The sequence below is a fragment of the Struthio camelus genome, chromosome 3 (genome assembly GCF_040807025.1).
Source record: "Struthio camelus isolate bStrCam1 chromosome 3, bStrCam1.hap1, whole genome shotgun sequence".
Lineage (NCBI taxonomy): Eukaryota > Metazoa > Chordata > Aves > Struthioniformes > Struthionidae > Struthio > Struthio camelus.
The window spans coordinates 88,745,603-88,766,419 of NC_090944.1; the positions used below are offsets into that span (position 1 = coordinate 88,745,603).

The 20,817-nt window shown below is 42.3% G+C and overlaps 1 protein-coding gene across 1 annotated transcript in view; it reads right to left on the minus strand.

Moving 5' to 3' along the window:
* RPS6KA2 (ribosomal protein S6 kinase A2) overlaps positions 1–4,090 on the minus strand; it is a 329,479-nt gene extending 325,389 nt beyond the window's left edge. Inside the window, exons 1-3 of the mRNA XM_068938966.1 lie at positions 4,073–4,090; positions 3,506–3,590; positions 3–47 (exon numbers count right to left, since the gene is read on the minus strand). Coding sequence (XP_068795067.1) covers positions 3–47; positions 3,506–3,568 — 108 coding nt within the window. The 5' untranslated portion in view covers positions 3,569–3,590; positions 4,073–4,090. The remainder of the gene's footprint in view (positions 1–2; positions 48–3,505; positions 3,591–4,072) is intronic.
* Positions 4,091–20,817: the final 16,727 nt, after the last annotated feature.

Sequence of the window (20,817 nt, forward strand, 5' to 3'; positions counted from 1 at the left end):
ACCTCTTTTATAGGTTCTTCATCCAGGGTAGCATCTTCCACCACGGGCTAGTGAACACAGAAGAGAAAAGAGGGGAAAAACATCTTGTAAATACAGTTTGTTAGCACAAACAGAGTTCTAAGCCAAATTCTAGTGGAAAATGGAATCAGTTTACTTTTAGTCAACAAAGTCACTCCAGACTTACGCTACTGCAGTAAGCACATTTAATTATTCACACTTAGGGCAGGTAACAACCTTTGAATTTAGGAAGATCTGCTTTCTCTAACAGATATGAAACTATGAGAAATCTGTGCACTCTTTGCTGAATCATTGCACAACTATTTTATTCAGTTGTCAGTGGCTTAAAAATGTGTATTTACTCCTTCCTCTGCTAAAAGAAACAGTTTCTTTAAAGAAGGAGCACACAGAAGAAAGAGCACACCTGGCACCGTTAAACAAAATTGCTGATGAGTAGTCAAAACCACATCTGTCAATAGAAATTACACAAGAATGAATGAAATAAGTAAAACGAGATCATTCATGAATAAACTAAATGGAGAATTAGAACATTTCTTGTTGAGGAAAAAAGAATATACGCACACCTCAGGTCAGATTTTCCAAACACTCAACTCACTGTCAGATGCTATAATTTTAATGGGCGCTCAACTGAAATCTACTAAGTTGTGAACACTCTGGGAAAGGCGTGGAAAGATTACTTCGAGCTTGATCTTGCAGCCCTTCGCTGGGGAAATATTTGCAAAGCTGCAATTGACTACCCCATCCATCCAACTTGAGAGGGATCAGTAACTTTGCTCAAGCAAACAGGAACTCCAGAGCCATTAAGTGTCCCAACTTCCTTGCTTATCAGACAAAACTTATGCCCTGCAGAGTCAACAGGTGAAGAAATGTAGAATTTTGCTCCAATCTTTCCTTCTGCACACGCAATACAGAACATGCCCTCCCTGCGCTCCTCCTTATAGAGGAATTGATTTACTATAAGTGCTGCCCTTAATATTTGCAAGTCATTCACCTGAGTCATGCACAGCCACTCACAAAAGCATCTATTTTAAAAGGTTTTTTGGCATTAAAGAGAGGGGAGGAGGAGGTCCATATGCATAAGGGAAAGAAACCGTCTCCCTCCTTGTCTACTAATCTACCAACTGTGAAAAGCTTCAGTGAAAAAGAACAACTTGCAGACAATCATGAAAACATTTTATCCCACACAGATTCAGAGTCCATGACAGCTCCCTAGAAGTAGTCCAATCACTAGTGTTTAAGCTGCATTCAGATTAGCTAAAAAATAAATGTCATCACTGTTTGAAAAGAAAAATGGCCTTTGTGGACAACAGGCCACAAGAGATGGAATTAATTTCATATACCTAAACTAGATTAGAACAAGTAGTGCTTTAGGAATTCTATCTACAGCATGATTTACAGGGTTATGAGTTATAGCATATCTTTAATATGCTTAAAGGTAGCAATAAATAAGAGGAATAAATGGTGCTGTGCTGTTCTTATCTAAACTCCAAAAGTTTATGCTATCATTCATTAATCCTTTGTAAATTCTTTGCAAGAGGAATCTCATATCAAGAGTGACAGAACCAACTGCGTAACTCCTAACTACAGCATTCTTTAAGGTGGGACAGATGGAGGGGGGGGAGGGGGATCAAACATCTGATTATCCAGCTCTGTAAAGGGTCAGTTAAACTCGGTAAGGAGAGCCACACCCTTTCTTTCTTCAGTTTAACTGGAAGAAAGGCCTAATTCTCCTCTACCAACAAGAGAGGTGACAACGGAAAGTTACTGTCCCAAGCAATGGACGCTGGGCTTCAGGGCAGAGCTGGAAGCTTAGCCTGTGATCTAGGGAAGTCTTTTCCAGGGGCTGCTGGCAGATACCCCAATCTGAGCACTGACTGTTTTCTGTCTGGATCAGTACGAAAAATACTGGACGCATACAAAGCGGAAACTGATTTTAGGAGAGAGGGAAGGAGGAAGAAAGAGAGCAAGTATGCACATGCATTTACTCAGATACTCTGCTCAATGGAAAGGCAGACTTCAGTTTTTGGCGAAGGAAAACATCATTTCCACGTTGTCCAGCAGAAAATTGTTTACAATAAATACAATGCTACAGAAGAAGGACCTGATGCATGTTATACAAGTCCCCTCATCAGGAAAGTGACTGAACAAGGAACCAGCTAACTGTTTATACAGTCAGAAACAATATGCTGTTACCTAGATAAAGCATGTTAGCACAGATTTCTTGTGTTACACAAATCAGAGCAAGTGACAGCACTTAAAAGTAAATTACACAACAGAAACCTCTTTAAGCCTCCCAAATTCATTTCGGATAGAAGTGAGGTAGAGACCCAGAATGAGCTATAGCGATATAACACATTTCAGTATCGACTTTTGCATCATCTTCTATGTGCTTAAATTAATGCTATGAATGAAACCTTTTCCAGAGTTCAGCAACCGCTTTTTTGAGGCACAAGTTTGTGTTCCCTGTAACCCAGCTGTTTTAAGTAATATTAAAAAACAACAAAAACATTGTTTAACAGCACTCTGATCAAGTTGGAAGAGCTTTAAGTGTAAATGAAAACCAGTGTTAAACAAACCCAAAAAACCCCACACCTCACAGGTTTTATTCATCTCTTTATGTCACCTGTTACAAAAACATACCTTGTACAGGAAATAATTGACTAAAAATACATAATTTTTATTGCGTTTCTCAGGAGCTCCAGAACCACAGGGGCCCCACTGTGTCTCTAACTGCACAAAGACAAGAAGATGATACCTTTCTTGACACAAGTAAGAGAATCTTAAACTGCTGGTAATGAAAGCTCTACAATACAAATACAGTGAGCCTATATAATACAGTAGCCAGCTATTTCTTACAGCAGGGTTTCCAGCATGATCCTGAAAGCATAGTCTTGTGCTTAGACGTAATAGAAGAGGGTCTGGCTTGCTCTGATTTTGTGCTGATGTTAAAACAAACACAAGGAAGCTCAGAATCAAAACGCAATCTAATTTTAAGATGAGTGGTTTAAGTAGAAGAGAAGCAGCATGAAGAAGTCAAGTCCAGTTGACCAGAGAAGTATCCCAGCCTCAGATCAGAGATTACACGTAAACGCTAAGTGAATCCCACTCAGTCTGTTCTGCAGGTTTCCCTCCCTTTTACATGCTATCCCTCAAAGCAGCCTCAAATCCCTCGAGTACAATTCCGATTCAAACTCGTTAGAAGGAGAGGTCTAGAGAGAAACCGGCGTCGATCAGCCCCTGGAGCGCCGCCTGGGAGCGGGGCCGTTGGGGCCGTTGCCGACGGCGCGAGCCCCGCGGCGCCCTGCGCTTCAGAAGCAACAGGTGTCTCGGCCTCGCCTCTCCCTCCGCTCCCAACATTTACACCCGAGGGGATGAGGGACACTAGTGACACCCGATTTCCTGACAGCTGAAACAGCTCTGAGGCGATTTCTCTCTGCGGGAACGGAGGCTGGTTACCCCCTCCCCGGCCCGGCCCGGCCCCGCTCACCTCCGTCTCCATGGGCTCCACCTCGATCCTCTTCCATAGCTCCAGTAAGTGGGCAATCGGCATGCTGGACTATCTCTGGCAGAAGCTGAGGAGCGAGATAAAACAAGAGCAAGAACACGCAGGTTACAGAGAAAAAGAGAGAGAGGGACGCGGAGGTGCGCCCGCGCGGGGACACCCGCCCCGGGACCCTCCGCCCGCTCGGCAAAATGGCTCCCTGCGTGGCCGCGGCCGCCAAGCCCGGGGGAAGCCCGGCGCGGAGGGCGCCGCTCCCGCAGTCCAACCCAGCCGCCGCCGCCTCCCGCGGGCGGGCGGGCGCGCACTGCCGGAGCCGCGCACCCCCCGCCAACCGCCGCCGCCCTCCTTCGCCTTTTAAACGAGAGGCGAAAGTTGAGCGCGAGGATGCGGCGGGCGCTGCTATAGCAACGGCACCGCAAGGCGCAGGGCGGCAGCGCCGCGCCAACGGCCGGCCGCGACCCGTGGGGCTCGGCCGCGCCGAGCCGGGCTGCGGGCCGCCACCCCGCCGGCGCTGCCCGGCTGGCTCATATCTCCCCTTCCCAAATATCCCACCGCGGGGCACGGGAGAGAGGCGACCTCTCTCCTGAGGGAGCGGCGAGGGCGGTGCTGCGCCGCGGGGGCCGCCCCGCCACGCAGCGCCGAGCACCCCTCCTCCCCCGCGGGCAGACAGGGCACGGCCTGTCGGCGAATACATATAAAATAATATATACATCATATATAAAAAATACGATATACAGGTGTGTGCATACATATGTACATACATATATATACACACACGGTTTTTTTTCCCCCCCCCCCCCGGTTCAAAGAGTGGGTATGGGAATGCCAACAAAGGCTAGCTAAAGTTTCCCTAACCTGGTATTAATCTAGTCTTACAGCAAAAAAAAAAAAAAAAAAAACAATTAACATTTTTATTCTGCGACTAATACATCAGTACTGAGAATTGGAGTAAAGCCTATTTATCCAGATGCGCTTTCCCTCTCGTTTAGCACTCACTCAGGACCTGTTACCGCTTTAGTACAGCTAGGACAACACATTACACAGGTACTTGGCCACACAGACCACAATTTATGCAGTAGATGTGGGTTATGATTCTAGTCAAACCGAGGATAAAACAAACAAGTTTCCTTTTCCTGGTAACTTTATTGTTGTGTCCTGAAAGGGATTACTGCTAAATAAGTTACTGCTGTTCAAAGAACCATTTGAGAACAAATAGCATGTAAAGTGCATTTTTCTTCTGTTCCATGCTTAAAAAGCCATAGTTTATTTCCATAGCAGCAGTGCTGTACAAATTCAGTGCAAGTTTTGGTGAATAATAAAAACCTCTTCTGCCAGTCTATAAAAGGAACATTTAGGCCATGTTCCTCCCTCTGCTTCAGCTCCCTCAAATGCTATAACATGAATAAGCTTCCCTGCAAGTCTAAATGCCAAGCAGAGTTGGGAAAGATGGTCAAAAATTTGTTGGCCATTAAAAAAATAAGAATTAAAATTAAAAAAAAAAAAGTTAGCCAGAGCCACAAACAGAGCTGTGTGTTTTAAGTATTGCTGCAAGAACTCCGTTTTTTTATCCTGGAGTAGAGTATGAACACTTTTCTTGACATCTGTGCCAACACTGAACTAACAACTTGTTACACCACTTATGCAGCTTCATCTGTTTTACGGATTGAGCAATTAGATATCTAGATCATTGGCTTTACTCAACACTTGCTGAAAGAAAAAAAGAAAGAAAAAGAGAGAGAGAAGAAGAAAGAAAAAAAACCATAACGGGGATGATGTCAAATCACATACCAGGCACGTACCTGAAACCAGAAGCTACAGTATCTGACTGTTACATTCCCTGGCTCTTGCTCTCTGTCCCTGCTTCTCCCCCAGCAACATATGACAGCAGCAGAGATATTTACTACCTTGAAAACGGTGCCTAGGCTCTTCAGAACAGCCCTGAGCTGCTGATAGTGGGGAGACTAGAGCCAACATCAGCTACAACGTGAGTTCAGGGCGCAAACCATACTTGCTCTGCAAAACCCAAAAGTCTTCACTGATCAAATGGACAAGCGTTCCCAAAGATGATGCACAAAGATTGTATTTGACAATATCAGATGTGTCATCTTCATTTTAAGAACTCTATATTTCTCTCTTACAGAACTGCATTTTAGCCTTTGGGACACAAGGCTTGGATGCCACAGACCAAGAGCAATAGCAAAGCATCTACAACAGCAAGAAACTAGGTAAGTGGGCCATGCCCAGATAATCCTAGGAGAGACAAATCAAGGCAATAAGTCCGAGATCTTTGTATCTGCAGTCAAGTTAGATATGTGTGCATGTAGAGCTGATTTTTTTAATGCCTATTACTAACAGACTATTCTTACTTTTGAGACCTGCAATTACACCTTTCTCTAAATATTTAATCCGTAACCAAACCAGGACCAACACATTTCCAGACTTCTTCAGTTAGTCTGAAGAGATATGAGGTAGGAACATACAGGAAAGACTGAATGATGGGACCTTACTATTCCTTTAGTATATGTGTTTGTTATAAACGTAACATGATGCTAAAGTATCCTAGAGTAGTTTCACTGAATTCAGCAGTACTGAAAGATGAACTCGGTCTAATTTTTAAGTGTTCAAATTTATTGAACTAACCAAAACATGTTTATTGTATTCCACCCCTTCCCCTTCAACCAAAAAGCAGATTTTTCTTAACCTGAGGTTGAAAAAGTATTTCAACTAGTGCAATCTTCAGTCCTGTCTTTCCCTTTATCTTGCTACATTTACACTGAACTCTATGGAACTCCTTTGATTAAAGATTTTGTGATAACAGCGTCTCCTTCATTGATAAGAACACTGATTTTCTTGGCAATTTATGTATTCTGCTAGAATCTTTATACGCAGAGAAAACATTTTTAGATGTCTGCAAGCTTAAAATTCCTAAGTATTTGACAAAGGAAGTTCTCCCATTTTAGAAAAGGGTATTTGATGTAATTAAGAATAATTTGAAGTGTAAGTTAATCGTGTAGTGCTAGAAATAATTGTCATGTTCATTCTAGTAGCACCTAACAGACAACCAGGATTGGCTTTTTTTTTTTTTTTTTTTTTAAATGAAGTAGCAGAAAATCCATACCTCCCTCCCCAAATCCGTGTGGTCCATTTACAAAGATATTGTGTGGGAAAAGGGACTGAATGCTGTAGAATTGTGAGCAGCCCACTTCCAAAAATATCACATTTTTGGAAGGGGGATAAAGGAGGGAGGATAAAGAAATAGAAGAAAAAGGAGAAGAGGGGACATATGGAACATAGCGGAGACAGAAAATATGCAAGGGAAAAGATGGAAGTTTGAAGCAATTGATCACTGAGCACAAGAGAATTCTGGTCAGAGCAAGAAGTCAAGGTAAGTAGTGGTTATGGATTTTTTCCCCCCCTCTCCCCCCTAAGGAAAGGATAATTAACCACATTCACAGTTTAGTAGCAGAAGTAATGTTTGTAGATATGCTAACTAGGTCAAGTACTGCAAGAGGATTAATTGAATTTGTTTCAAGAGAATGAAAGCATTTTTATCTCTTGTGTAACAAAGCACTGGACTACTTACATAGTGGTTTTTAATCTATTTTTACCTGTCTCCTGAGTACTAGCTAATGGCTGCTGCCAGATGCAGAATTGGGGATTAGACATGTCAGTGTCCTGCTGTATTATGGTAACTCCTACACTGGCAGGAGATATATAAGCAAAGAAGAAAACTTCTGAAGAGCACTGTCTATAAATTGCATCAAGATACTTGATGCTAATGATTTACACCTCCAGTTCTTTGTGAAAAAGTACTATTTCCCATTTGATACATGGAAGGGAAGAGATGCAGAGAAATACTATTTTCTGTCAGTAACTTAACACACTACTAGGCTCATAACTTTAGTGTTTGATTCTTGCCAAAACTCATGCATTTCTTTGCTCAAAGCTAGAGCTAGATAGCCTGGAGAAAAGGTTATCTGAAGCCAGAACATTGCTGAGACTTATACTACTTACACAGTAGGGCCAGCCAAATTCCCTAGTGCCTTGAATCCTTCAGGGGCATTCACAGGGTCTCCCTCTGCGTTTGAATGCTTTTTCTTGCTTGCCAGTGTTAACATCACCTATGATTAGGCAGGCCACACTGACACACCAATAGCGCCTACTAGTTTCCCCCCCCCCCCCCTTCTCTTTTTAAGCTCAGTCAGGTATCACCTGAAGTGAAGCCTCCTTTCCTGCACGCAGCTTTCTGGGTCAAGGCTGACACTCACCAGGTTGTTCAGCTGTAGGACCATGCCAGCAAAACTCACACTTCAGGCTGAGTACTTCTCAGGCTCACAACTGCTACAGGAGACACTTTCTTAAAAGATGGATTGTCCTGAGTGCCAACACTGGAAAAAGGTCGGTTCTCTGAAGTGTCAGTAGTATTATACAAGGAGGGGGAAAAAAAAAACTCTAGAGATTGCTAGGTGCAAAGAAATAATGGTCCTCTTCTCCCCTCAAAACACTGCACTAGAGAACATCCAGTCATTTAAGAGCATCATCTGTCTGATGGCGTTCTTGGCTGCCCAAGCGCCACTAAAAAAAACCATGAATACTCAAATACAGAAGGCTCAGCCACTGATCGCTACAGTAATCTCCAAAGCAACAAGACTACACACTGAAATGGATGATGAAGTTTTTCTGAAGTATGCCCAGGAGTTAAATAAGAGCAAAAGAGGAGTAAAGTATAATCAACGTCTTTTGCAGACTAAAGACGGTTTCCTGAGGCATGAAAAAAGACTTGCTTTGTTCTTTTCCAATGACTCCTGCTGCGTACTGGAGCCAAAAAGGATGAACCTCGTGAGGTAGAAGAAATTCTGATCCCTGCACACAGACTTCAAGCAAGAAGCCACCTTTTAACTCTCTTACTCTGTAGCTTATTTGTACCTGTGGATTTTGCCCATATATTGTCCTCTGTGGTATACTGGCACAGATTTGGGAGGAGCATAGAAAGACTGAAGCACACTTAAACAGCTCTTCAAAAATCTATCAGCTAACAGTAAAGGGTTGGCATAAACTGTAGAAAAACAACATAGAAGATCTTCTGATGAAGGCCACTTAGCTAAAGGACCAGCCACTGCCTGCTATGAAGGTAACACTGCAGTCAGTTCACAGTGGCAAGATGCTGTACATAAACAGAGCCAGGCCATGCACAAGAACCACCACAACCACAAGTGGAAATGTCTGAGCACCTCCCAGGCATTGTAATGGACTAGTGCAGCTCTATATCCATCACGTGCGGGTCCATCAACAGCCCCTCTAGTTCACCATAAAATGCAGCCTTCTGGCAAAGAAGTAGAAAGCAAGACCATAGTCCTGTACTAGCCCAAATCTGTCACTACACCATCCAAAGCATGACAGGCAAGTGAAAGAAATATGATGTTTATGACTTGTTTTCTATAATCTATGCAATCCAACACTGCTCAGATGTAATTAAAACTGTATTATATAAAATCCTGTACTGGATGCGTAAATGTCAAGTGCTAGAACTAGGGAAAGTAGGGCAGTTTTTAAACTGCACAGGAACCATGCATCACTCTATAGATGAGGAAGGTCCTAGCTGCCTTTGCCTTTTTGTTTTTATATCAGTCATCAGAAGCTACTCTTCCTGACTGAAAGCAAGCAAACAAACAAAATCCCCCACATTATTTTTTTTCCCCCTGAGAGCAGATGCTGAAATGCTTTAGCTCATTACTAAAACAAGATGACTACATTTCCTCAGCAGAAGCTTTCTTTGTTCAGTGTTTCAGCATTAACTACTTCAAGTTCACCATCACTTGTGCAGAACATGGAAAAGTATAAAGCAGCGCTTATCCACTCTTAAGTGAGCAAGGCACAGGGGAAACGTTGCTTTAATCAATGTTAAGGATTCCTCCTGCATTGGAGTAACAATTTATTATTGAATTGTAAAGTAGCAGCTCAAAGCATAATAGTGCAGAGACTGCAAGGATACACCTTTATCTCTGCACCAGAAACTAGCCTGGTCACCTGTGAAGAGCCCAAAAGGAACTGATAGCACACGCACTAGGGTATTCAGTTGCGAAGTAGTGTGCAGCTTAACATTTTCAATTTAAAATCCTCTCCACTATACCTCCTCCTGAAATATGAAATGCTCAGCATCAGAGAGAAGGTCTAGTTAATTCTTAACCTTTGCAATGCTCTAGCTTGCCCATCTGTGTTTAATGAGACTAGTCTGAATATTAAAGTCTATTTTAGAGGGCAGCAACAGTAAACAGTCTCCTTCAGTTTAAAGGATGCAAGAGACTCACATAACCAACCAACTTGGTGGCTCTGCAGAATAGGGAGGAAGGCGACTAGGAGCTATGGAAAGTAGAATACTCTTCACATTAGTCCTTGTTAATTGTTTGCATTCAGACTGCAGGTACTTAGCATACAGTGTATTTTTCAGATCTCAATATTACTGAATAGTCGAAGAAGTGGAAGAATTACATTGGACAGCAGAAAACCTACGTCAGTTATCTCGAGTAGGCCAACCTCTTCACTACAGACATGGCTGAGCCAAAGTCCAGATAGCCTGGGTAGGCCAGCACTGACCAGCTAGCCCAGCAGAAGCTCTGTTTTGTTCCTGCCCTGCACCCTCACTTTAGCTTAGGCACAGCGTTGGGCCTGGCCACCGTGCAGTCCATGGGCCTATGAGCCAGTGCAGAACACTGGGACAAGGACAAAGTGGTGCTGCATGGGATCAGCCAAGGTCTATCTCAGCTGCATACTCCACTTGAGTGCCACCTCACTCAACCAGATGGTGACTGGTTTCTCTAAGAGAAATTCAGATATCTGCACCATGCTGGGGCTGGTAGGCTTGCAGAGTGGGAAGAAGACCTGAGCTGATTCGCTGCTATTTTGCACAACATCCACTTGCATCAACATGCACTTATTAGCTTCCTTGGCATGTGAGGACTAAACCACTTGCAGGGCTAAGCTGCCAAACACAGGATAGCCTTATTTAACACCTCCTGTACCTAATATGAATTAAGGGGCTCCTCAGCAAACATACCGACTTTCAGAAGCATACAGTCAAATAATCTTTTAAACAGCAATCCCCTGTGCAAGCTTCTGCTATAGTTCCCATTAAGGTGGCACTCTTTGTTACACTGGAAAACACCAGGTAAACAGGTTTAGCTGTTCAAGAATTAGCTGAGGTGAACGCTTTCCTGCTGTAAAAACCTAGAGTAACTTTTGTGACTATTCCTTCTTCATGCTTTCAGGTCACACGTACAGAAAAGACTGTTTTCCTCAAAATACATTGCATAACTTTTCTAGGAGCATCTCAAATTATAGTAGTGCAGAGACTCCAAAGATACATCTCCATCTCTGCAGCAGTTACTATTGCAGCAGTGACAACTTAGCTGAGCAAAGGGGCTTATGTTCACTTGCTACATGCAGCCACTTCTGTCAGAGGCAGAGCAGCTTGAATACGGTAGCTCGAGTCAGGCTGGATCAAGGCTTCTCAGCTGCATCGGCACAGCTTGAGCATTTGCTGCAGCCAAAAGAAGGGGATAGGAAGGGGGAAGAAGGACAATTGTGTCTTCAACTGTGTCCTCAGTTTGGGATTACAAAAATTGACTTGAAAGTGATAGAGCAACTTAGTTCGGGGGGAGGGGAGGTGTAGAAGGAAGAGTTTGAGCCAGGGGCTCCCTTCATTTACCCCATTTTCCCTGCTGATTTGATTTCAGAGTGCAGGACCCCATCCTTGTCCCTGCTCACCGCATCCAGAGACACCCCTCTCTTCCCCAAGGGAAGCCTCTGGCCTGTCACCCTTGACGGCACAGTGGCAGGATACACTGCATAGCACACAGGGCACCAAGGAAAGAGGTGAGAGCTGTAACCCACCCCCTCAGAAATGAGCCTCCACCTCTAACTCTCTCCTCACCTGGAAGTAGCAGGAAAAACTTCCCTACCTTAATCAGACTGCGCAGAAAGGAAGGCTAGATCAATGTGTCAGGCAAAAACACCAATGAAATGATGGGTGATAAGTCCATATCTTGCCTATGTCACTGAAGAACAGCTGTACTGAAAGAGAAAGAGCATCTGTCCAACTCACTCCAGTGGACGTACAGAGAATTGTGTGCAAGAAATGCACTTGGGTATTAATCAGTCTTCACTAACAGAACAGGCTACTCTTGCACAGCTCACCATTTCTGTCAATAGCTACATTTAGATGTACAAGCAAATCAAGATGCTTTTCTTCAAGCCAATTACCTCATGAAATTAACACTAGCTATTTCAAATACAGAGATATAAAGAGAATAATGTTAATCTGGTAACAGAATGCTCAGAAACTAGCTTTTCTCTCCAAACTTTCAAAATCACAAAAGAAAAAAGTTACTGGAATTCATATCTAAGTTTATATTACAGAAAGAAAATTGAGCAAGTAGCCTAGGAAACATTATGATGGCAGAAAAGGTAAAATTGCCTAGATGTATATAATAAAATGTCAGAAGACTACAAGCAATACTTCTCAAACATAATCAACAGTAACAGCAATGTTAATGTGACCAAAGATGACATGCTGAGTCATAGAAATCCACATAGTAATTTACCCAGTAACGTGATAGGAGCATTTTAAGTGAATGAGGATAAGAGCTCCAGTTCACTTTTGGACACCTTTTCATTTAGATTCTGCTAAAAGCTTACAGAAAGATATACTCTAAATAAACACCATCAAGATAAAATAATAACTGCAGATTAAAGCGCTTCTAAAAGAAGATTCAATTAACATTAAGGAAAGTAGAAAAGTCTCAGGCAAAGGACTATTCTACATGAGGCTAAATAACTTGTGTAGTACGTTGCGTTCACTAACTGCCCACTTTCCCTTTAGCGCGTCTACACAAATGGACCAAAGACGCTTTTAAAGTTTAACAGATGCACAACAAACTCAGCAACTGCAGTAATATTTGCAGGAACAGTAGACTAGCAAAAAAAAAATATCCATTTAGAAAGACTCGTGGAGACTTACAGGTTTTGGCAAGTTTCAGGAACCTGCTCCCTTGAGTGGATGTAAGGATTAGGATGCTGAAGGATTCAGTTCCTGAGTTGCTTAGAACTGACTTCTGCATGCTGATCAGTCTTCACTCCATAAGTCACGATCACATCCACTCAGAACAAGTGTAATTCTAGTATTGACTGAAGTCATTCTGACATCCTTCACCTTCACAAATTCCTCTTTAATAAATCTAATCAGGAAACTAATAAAATCTATTCAAACACCACCAACCCTCTATTTTTACAGAGGCTTTGCAACATCAAGTGTCCTTAATTTCAAAGGGAATTGTTACATCTCAGTCAAATAGCAGTCATCACATTCAAAGCAGTAAAGAATGCAGAAAGCATACACACAAAGGGAATAGAAATCAAGAGCTTCTAACCCCAAAAGAATATGCAATATGATTTCACCCCCTTCAGAGTTGACTTCAGCTTAAAAAGGAAGTGCATAATAAAATTATTCTAATCCTGTGCAGTACCAAATATAGCTGCTGATGACTTTAAGAAGCAGTACAGGTGTTTGGTTCCTACAGGATCAGATCATTGAGAACAGCATTTTTATAAGCAAGTTTGTTCAGTGTTTTGAAGTTTAAGATGCAGAACAGAATAAACGCAAAACAGTATTTTTTTTTTTCAAATATATCATATGATGTATTTTGATTACTTTCCTCAATAAATACCTTAGTAGCTGCTTATTTGGCCAGACAAATGAAGGCTTTTTAAGTTGTAGCCCAAGCTGCACCTGAATGATTGTGCAATTCCAGGAAAGATTCCCCCTTATCACTACCATTGCTATTAGCAGGGGTAAAAGCAGGAGGGGATAGCTAGGTGTAAAAAGCTATAGACCAGAGCTACATCTTCTCAGGCTGTGAGAGCAAACAGAAAGCTCAGGCAACACAGCACAACTGTGTACCACACTCATGTTATTCACATTCCATTTTTCTTAAAATGCACACACACACAAAAGAAAGTAGCTCAATGGCTAAGCTAGAGCCATGCTGCATAAGTGAAAAACCATTTACCAGTTGTCCTCCCCACTAGCAGAAGAAGACAAAGCATTATAGCCAACTCTTTCCAAAAAGAACATTACAAGGTAGGCAAGTACTTCCTGTGGCAAAGAGTTAGATGCCCAAACTGAACATCCTACCTACTGGCAGGACAGTAGCAAACCAGGTTAGGGCAGGGTGCCACAGGTGAGCCAGTGATGCCATACAAGCCAGCCTCTGTCCTCACTCCTGCCTGCAGGTATAAGGTAAAAGCAACAAGCCTGCTTGAGCTGAGCTCACGTTTTCCAGTACCCAGTATGCTGGTTAACACCTTCTCAAGGTGAATAAACCAGGATGGCAGCACTGATTCCCCTTCTTCTCCCACCTCAGAAGCAAGGAAGATATGGGGCTGCTCAAAGCCACTTTCTCACCTCCACAAGTCAGAACTCAAAAATACAACAGCTCCAAGAGCACATACTGACAAGATGCTTTGCTACACATGCACAGGAAACTTCTTTCCCCCAGCAGAGCACTGCCTCTATGCACAGAGGCAGCACCAACCACACAGAAGACCACAGCAGGAGAAGCAGAAAAGCTCCCTGCTTGCCCACCCCTGCCCTTTGTAGCTCCTCGTTAGTTCAACAAGGGCCCCCTGGATGAGGAACAGCCCCCACCCAGCCTCCAGCTGCTCCTGGCTTCTAGAACGGAAGGAAAGTTCACGGCGTTAGTGCTGGCAGCTTAGTCCTATACTTTCTGGGCTGGAGTTTTCCTGGAATAAAGTCTCCTGAGATTGTTCTAGCAATTGCTTCCCTGCTCCTTCAGAAGCATCCATCCCCTTGGAGACCTCCTTGCTGCAAACAGGCTGCACATCCTGTGCTGAAGAAAAGGCAAAGAGCTTTCATAGGGGAAGAAACACAGAGGTCAGGCATCTAAGTAGTCTCAAATCTGGCTGTAGGGGTATCAGTCAGATATGCACTAGATTACTGCTATTTTGATTCAGATGAATGTTAAAGTTTAGTAATAGTAACTTTTAGTGATATTTGTTTTACTAGCTAGGAATTATTCTATTGTATCCTATTTCTCTTAACAAGGATTACTAGCAAAAAAACTGTTCTTAGTTACAGGTTTCCTTAGCTTTCTTTATCATCTGTTTGCTATAGCTGCTACTTGCAGAGTTTGAAAAGCTCCGGTACAAGTATAGATTAATAAATTTGTTCTGATATTTATCTCCTTTTCTTGACTGAAAATGAAGTCTACAGTATAATTTTACATTTAGCTTATGTTTAATGTCCTATTATAAATTATTGTTTTCTTCTCCTACTTTAAGGCTATTATATGTCACTAGCTTGCTGTCTTACTTCTCAAAAAAAAAAAAAACAACAAAGCATAAATTTTGAATCAAGGCATGAAAAGCAAAAACCTACTGCAATTACCATATGAGTAATGATCAATAAGAGCTTACTTCTAGTAGAAAAGAAACATAGTTGTTCTGCAAGAAGAATGGCAGAATTTATTATCATAAATTATTTTTAAGGCATTCTCCATGAACATTTCCAAACCTTAGAAACAGGAGACCAAACGACCCTGACCGTTATCTGGCCAAGGACTTACAAAAACAGACAAAAAGTAGACCAGTGACGATGAAAGGCTAGTTGTTGTACTTCTGTCGCACTACTCGAGCGGAGAACACAGGATGATTGGCCAGCAGAGACAAACCAAAGGTCTTAGCTTTGACTGCGTAAATGAGGCACAGATTTTCTCTGCAAAGAGCAGAAGGCTGCAAGAGCAGTCACATTTCTACATTTTCAAACAAAGCTTCCTTGGCTTCATTAGAGCCATTCAAGCAGATACCTAGAGTATGCTGCAGGCTCTGAGCTGCTGTTACCCACTAGACGTGCAATTTGCTTTTCAAGGTTTAGCTAGCTTGTATAAAGCCAAGGTTGCAGCAGAAAGAGTTAGAACAAAAGGTTCACGCGTAGCCGAGTTGCATAGGCTCTCCATCTATTCAAACGTGTAACAGTTTGGTAAAAGTTCCTGACAGCATTTCCATCTATCTTCCATAAGCAATAAAACAAAATGCAAGGGATAATTCCTCCCTCATTCCCCATCTTCATTTAGCGTATCCACACTCATGTTGATTTTCTCATAGCTCTAACATTTCCCTGTTTCAGCTTCATTATGCCTACTTGTGTCTTCTGGGCCTGATTAACTCCTACTCAGAATGATTGCCTTCAGCTGATTTTTGAGGCTAACTTTGGGAATTAACGCTAAATGCTCAGCTGTTCAGCTAACCTGGACCATTCTTAATAATGTCACTGGTAAGGACTTTAGGACCCTTTTAATATTGACAAAAGTCCTGTGCGCCTTCTCATAGGAATCCCACACTCAACAGCTTTCTTCCCTTGTCCTTCACCAGCAGCTGGCTGCACTGATCCCTTTTCCATACTGCCTTTGACCCAAGTGAGCTCCTGCTTTCCACCTCTGCTCCTAAACGCTCTTCTCCAGGGACCTGGCATTTTAAGGAACACCAGATGAACCTTATTTCAGCCTCACACTTTCCAAATGGCTGCTGAACACAGGCTGTCTGATACACCTGTAACAAATTCTTGTTCCCAAGACCTAGTGCTGTGGATTTTTCCAATAAAAGATTTACTAAGTCTCTTTCCTTCCAACTGATTCAAAGCATTTTTAAGTTTTCTGGAGCCAGGTGTCACAGTTCAATGAACAGAAACTGGATTCTGAATTATTTCCATTGCAGAGTGACATCCTTTATAAGATTAAAAAAAAAGAAGAAGAAGAAGAAAGAAAAGCACAAGGAGACAGGAAAAATAATGTTTACCTGTAACAAAATAACAATTATTAAATTGCGAGAGTCTTCAGATAAGCTGACATGTACCTATTACTGTATCTACAATGCTAACTCCCGATATTTTTTACCCTGCACCTTGTTCATTTATATGAAAATGTCTTCTGGACAGCTGACAACAAAGAAAGAAAAAGTGCATTGCTTAAATTGCCTTTCCTTTTCAGAACTGCAGGTCTTCAGCCATCTCTTGGCCCTGAAGATATTTTAACCCACTCTTCCTACTCTCCAAACACTGGAGAATGTCATTATTGTTATTCTCTGAGCGGAGAAACGCCTCAGTCTTTCTGAAAAAGCTCCTTAACCTTGCATAAAACACCTGAAAATTCACTGAGAAGTGGGAAAGAGGCAATTGATGACTGCATTTAGTGTCTCAGACATTCAGCAGATGGATAGGCGTCCTGAGACCCAATCCTGTCAGCAAGGAGCGTTGATGTAGTACAAAGGGAAATAGCAATACTAACAGTTGAAACAATCCAATTCAGATTGGCTTGCCAAGTGGGGGACTGTCATGAGTTGTAGGAAATATGGATCTCATTGGGCAAAAAAAGGAGCTTAAGGAAGGATCCCTACATTCCCAGTGAGCGTTTTAGCTCCTTAGCTGTTAAATAAAAGGAAGGCAAGGACAGCCCTAATCCCAGCTGAGCTGTAAAGGAAAGCCTCTGGGGGAGCATCTTGTCAGTCCCACTCCCCTGCGCTATGTGAGGAGCCGAGCTACCAAGCTTAGAGTCAGATGCCTAAGAGTTAGGTAGGATGGCACTTAAGTTGCTTTGTGACTCTGGACAAATGCTTAAGACCTTAAAGGCTAGATACAAGACTCCCTTCCAAGCTCACTATTGGCAAAATGTCCCCTTGTAGAGGGATTCTGCAAGTATTTGTGTTGCTTTTTCACACAACATTTTCTTAAAGTCACCTTTACAATGGTATTTTGTTTTGTTCTAGTCACTGTGATCTCATGCTTTCACTCAGCATTAACTCAAGTATTTTTGCACGTGTACGGATCACAGGTATTGCTCTATCTCACAAACCCCCGGTCTTCCTACAAAAGCTGTCCTGATTTCAGACTTTGTTTAACTGCCCTAAGCAGTCTTCAGGTAATAATATGATGCAGTACACCTGTACTGCATGTATGGTCAAAGTAGGATTAGATCCTGCCTTTGTTGACCTTGTAAATAAGTTTTAAGGCCAGGTCAGATAATAGGATCAGAGCATGTTACCACTAAAAAACTGTAAAACTAGGTTAACTACGCAGAAAGTAAGCAAGAATTTCTCTCAAGTAAAGTAAGCGGACTCTTAAGCCCACTGTTTAACCACAATCAAGTGAAATTGCTATATAAGCCATCTCTGTTCCAGCTGAAACCAAGTCCTTTTTTAGTTCTTGGACCAGTTTTATACGTACACACGCTTTCCTAGAACACTCAAAGCAGTAACAATCAGGTATGATCAACGAAAATGATGCTTGGAGATCTTCAAAAGATTTGAAGTTTAATGACTCGATTCAGGACTCTATGAATAGGACTTGACATTGAAAGAAAGGAATCACTTCATCAGATGATTTAGCATTTTCAGCGTCTGCCAGAAACACAGCAAGGAAAATAGTGAGCTTTAATGTCTTGACTTTATACGTACCCTAACATCACTGCAGTCACAAAACTGTTCCAAAAATTATTTTTCTGTGTAAATAATTCTATAGTTTCTTGTATTGATTCCCTTAAATACTGCAATACATTAGTGTAAGCATTTTGTATCGTTACAAAAAAAAAAATCAGTTTTATTAAAAAGTCTTGTCCTACAAATTCTATAAGTTTTCAAAATAGGAACAGAGACTCACATATGAGCTCAAGAGGCTGTTGTGATATATAAATCATTTTTTCTAGACATCCTGATTTTGAGTTTGGTAAAACCAAAGAACACCTTTTCAGGAAAAACATAACCTATCACTACATGTATGTTCCCTTCACACCCAGAAAAAGCCTCGACTGCCTCAGATCCATAGACATAAAACTGCATACACCTCAGGCAATCTCAGTCTAGTTAGCCAGGCCAGTGTTGTACCCCACATTTTTTGTTTAGATAGTATTTCTAAAATAGTTTGAAATCCCTACAAGATTTATAATGATAGGTATTGTCTGTATTGGACTGAAATGCTGAAAAGTTTGTCATTAAATGAGAGAGATCTTGGGACTGCTGAGCCATAGATATGTATATGCAAGAGAATGGTTGGCCGGCTTGAGAAAACATAGCACTTAGTTCCAGATTCATATTGCCTTAATGATCTTTATTGATATTTGAGTTTTGGCTTGAAAAGGAAAAAGTGCTGTTAACGTGATGAGAAACAGTCATTATTCTACTTCCTTCCTGTTGTATCTAATATTCTGTGCCAGCTATTGAAAAAGTATTGTGTTCTTGCTGAGATGCTTTAAGATTTATACTATTGTTGAGATAATAATTAGTCCTTATCAATAATCTCCTGCATATGAATGGCCTCATGATGAATACAAGTGACCTCAGGGGTCACGTGGACAGCCTGGACTATATAAGCTGATTTCACCTCTTGCATTTAAGAGCAGAGGAAGAGAAGCCAAAGCTCTCTGGCAAGCCGGACTTGCTCTAAGCAGGTAGTGAACACAGTTATGCAACTGCACAGAATTGGTTAGATTAAAACCCTTCAAGTGTCTTGCAGTTTGTGTACTTCTATAAAACCAAATATAGAATTACACTGACAAATACTTCATGCTAGCAACTAATTTCTGCTACATACATCATTTCTAGTCCATAAACCTATAGTGGAAGGCAAAATCAAAGGTACCAGAATTACTCTGCTGGTAGCATGAGCCTAATTATAAAATTAGTGGGCACATTCTGTTCTGCTATAATTGCATAGATATAATGGAGAGTGGAATCCAGCTCTTTTCCAAGTAAGGGCACAACCAGTTTTTCAGAAACTAATTTTACCTCATTCCCTCTGAGTTCCCTCCCTTCCTGAAAAGGCGTTCCACTTAAGGTTTGGATTTTTACATTTCGAATAGGAAAGGTCATTTGGGATATAGGTAGATGGAAATTAGGCAAAGACAGCTACAGGGAGGTCGATATTACCTAAAGTCACCAGAAGTTTAGAGCATAATTTGTGTTGGGTATGCTTATCTTTGTTTCCTCTCATCCTATTCCCTCATTTATAGTCTTTCATTTGACAACTAACCCAAGGTTGAGTACTATGCAAATATTATTTAACGAGGGTTACCACAGCAGTTCTGTAATGCTTAATATTCAGATCTGTGTTCTTAGGCACCTTCTTCAATAAAGCTGCTACACATGTGGTCATCAAGTGTCTCTAATTTATCCATTTTGACACCATAATGATGGCTGACCTGCATATTGTCTAAGGGGAGAAGAGTTGTATTTGTTTTAGCTACTATCACTGTGAATGTGTATTGTTTCAACCCTTAAATTGTTCTTACAACTTAGCTTTATCTTAGAATTTTCAGTTATTTTCAAATGCTTAGGTTCTCACCTCACACCTGGTGTTTTAAGTACTACTACAAATGCTTCCTCTGCTTATTTTTCGAACCCTGAGAGGAGTACCTTTTCCGAGTTGAGTCTGAGAGGCGGCCCGTCCGCCCACATCCAAATAAATCAGTGATCGTCATTTGGGGAACGGAGGCAGCATCTTGCGTCTAGACGGAAATGCCGGAATCAAGGGCTTAGTACAGCCGATGGTACTTGGGCTGCCCGATATTATGCCCCACAGATGCGCCAACCGCCCCAACGTCCCTCCAGCTCACAACCAGGGTAAAGCATAGACAGAGGTCCATTGGTTCCAGAAGACTGAGCAGACTCACCGTCTATGTGAAGAATTTTACTCTGCTTTAGTGAACTAAAGGTTTATATTGGCAAGCCTGATCTACAGAGCTAGGTCAGGTGGTAGGCTGCCACCACTTGGTCCTGCTACCTCACGCGAGGCCAGAGGACCTCACAGGGCCCATGCTCTAAAACAACGCCCGGGAGAGCACAGACGCTGGCTCAGGAGAGTACCACTGGATAGGTCTCCCCGGGCCGTCAAGCGCTCGCTCGCATAGCTGATGGCATAAGACAAGCAAAGCCAGACCCCGCTCATGCAGCCGGCAGGCTGTGTCATATCCGGTAAACGGGTGGATGGCCTGTTCCCCAGGCAGACCGGAGCCACGTCGGTGACAGTTGTCAGGACTGCCACCACGCCCAAATTATTATAATCACCACTGGGCTGTGGCTTTGAGGGGGGGCTGAGATGCAGGTTTCACAGCCAATTCGCCCCCTCCCCCTACTGCTGAAGCTCCAAAGGAGACTTCGACAGGGTGAGGGCAACTAAAAGTCACTGCAATCACTGCTGGGACAGCTGTGCAGCTGGTTCCTCCAGTAAGGGTATCCGG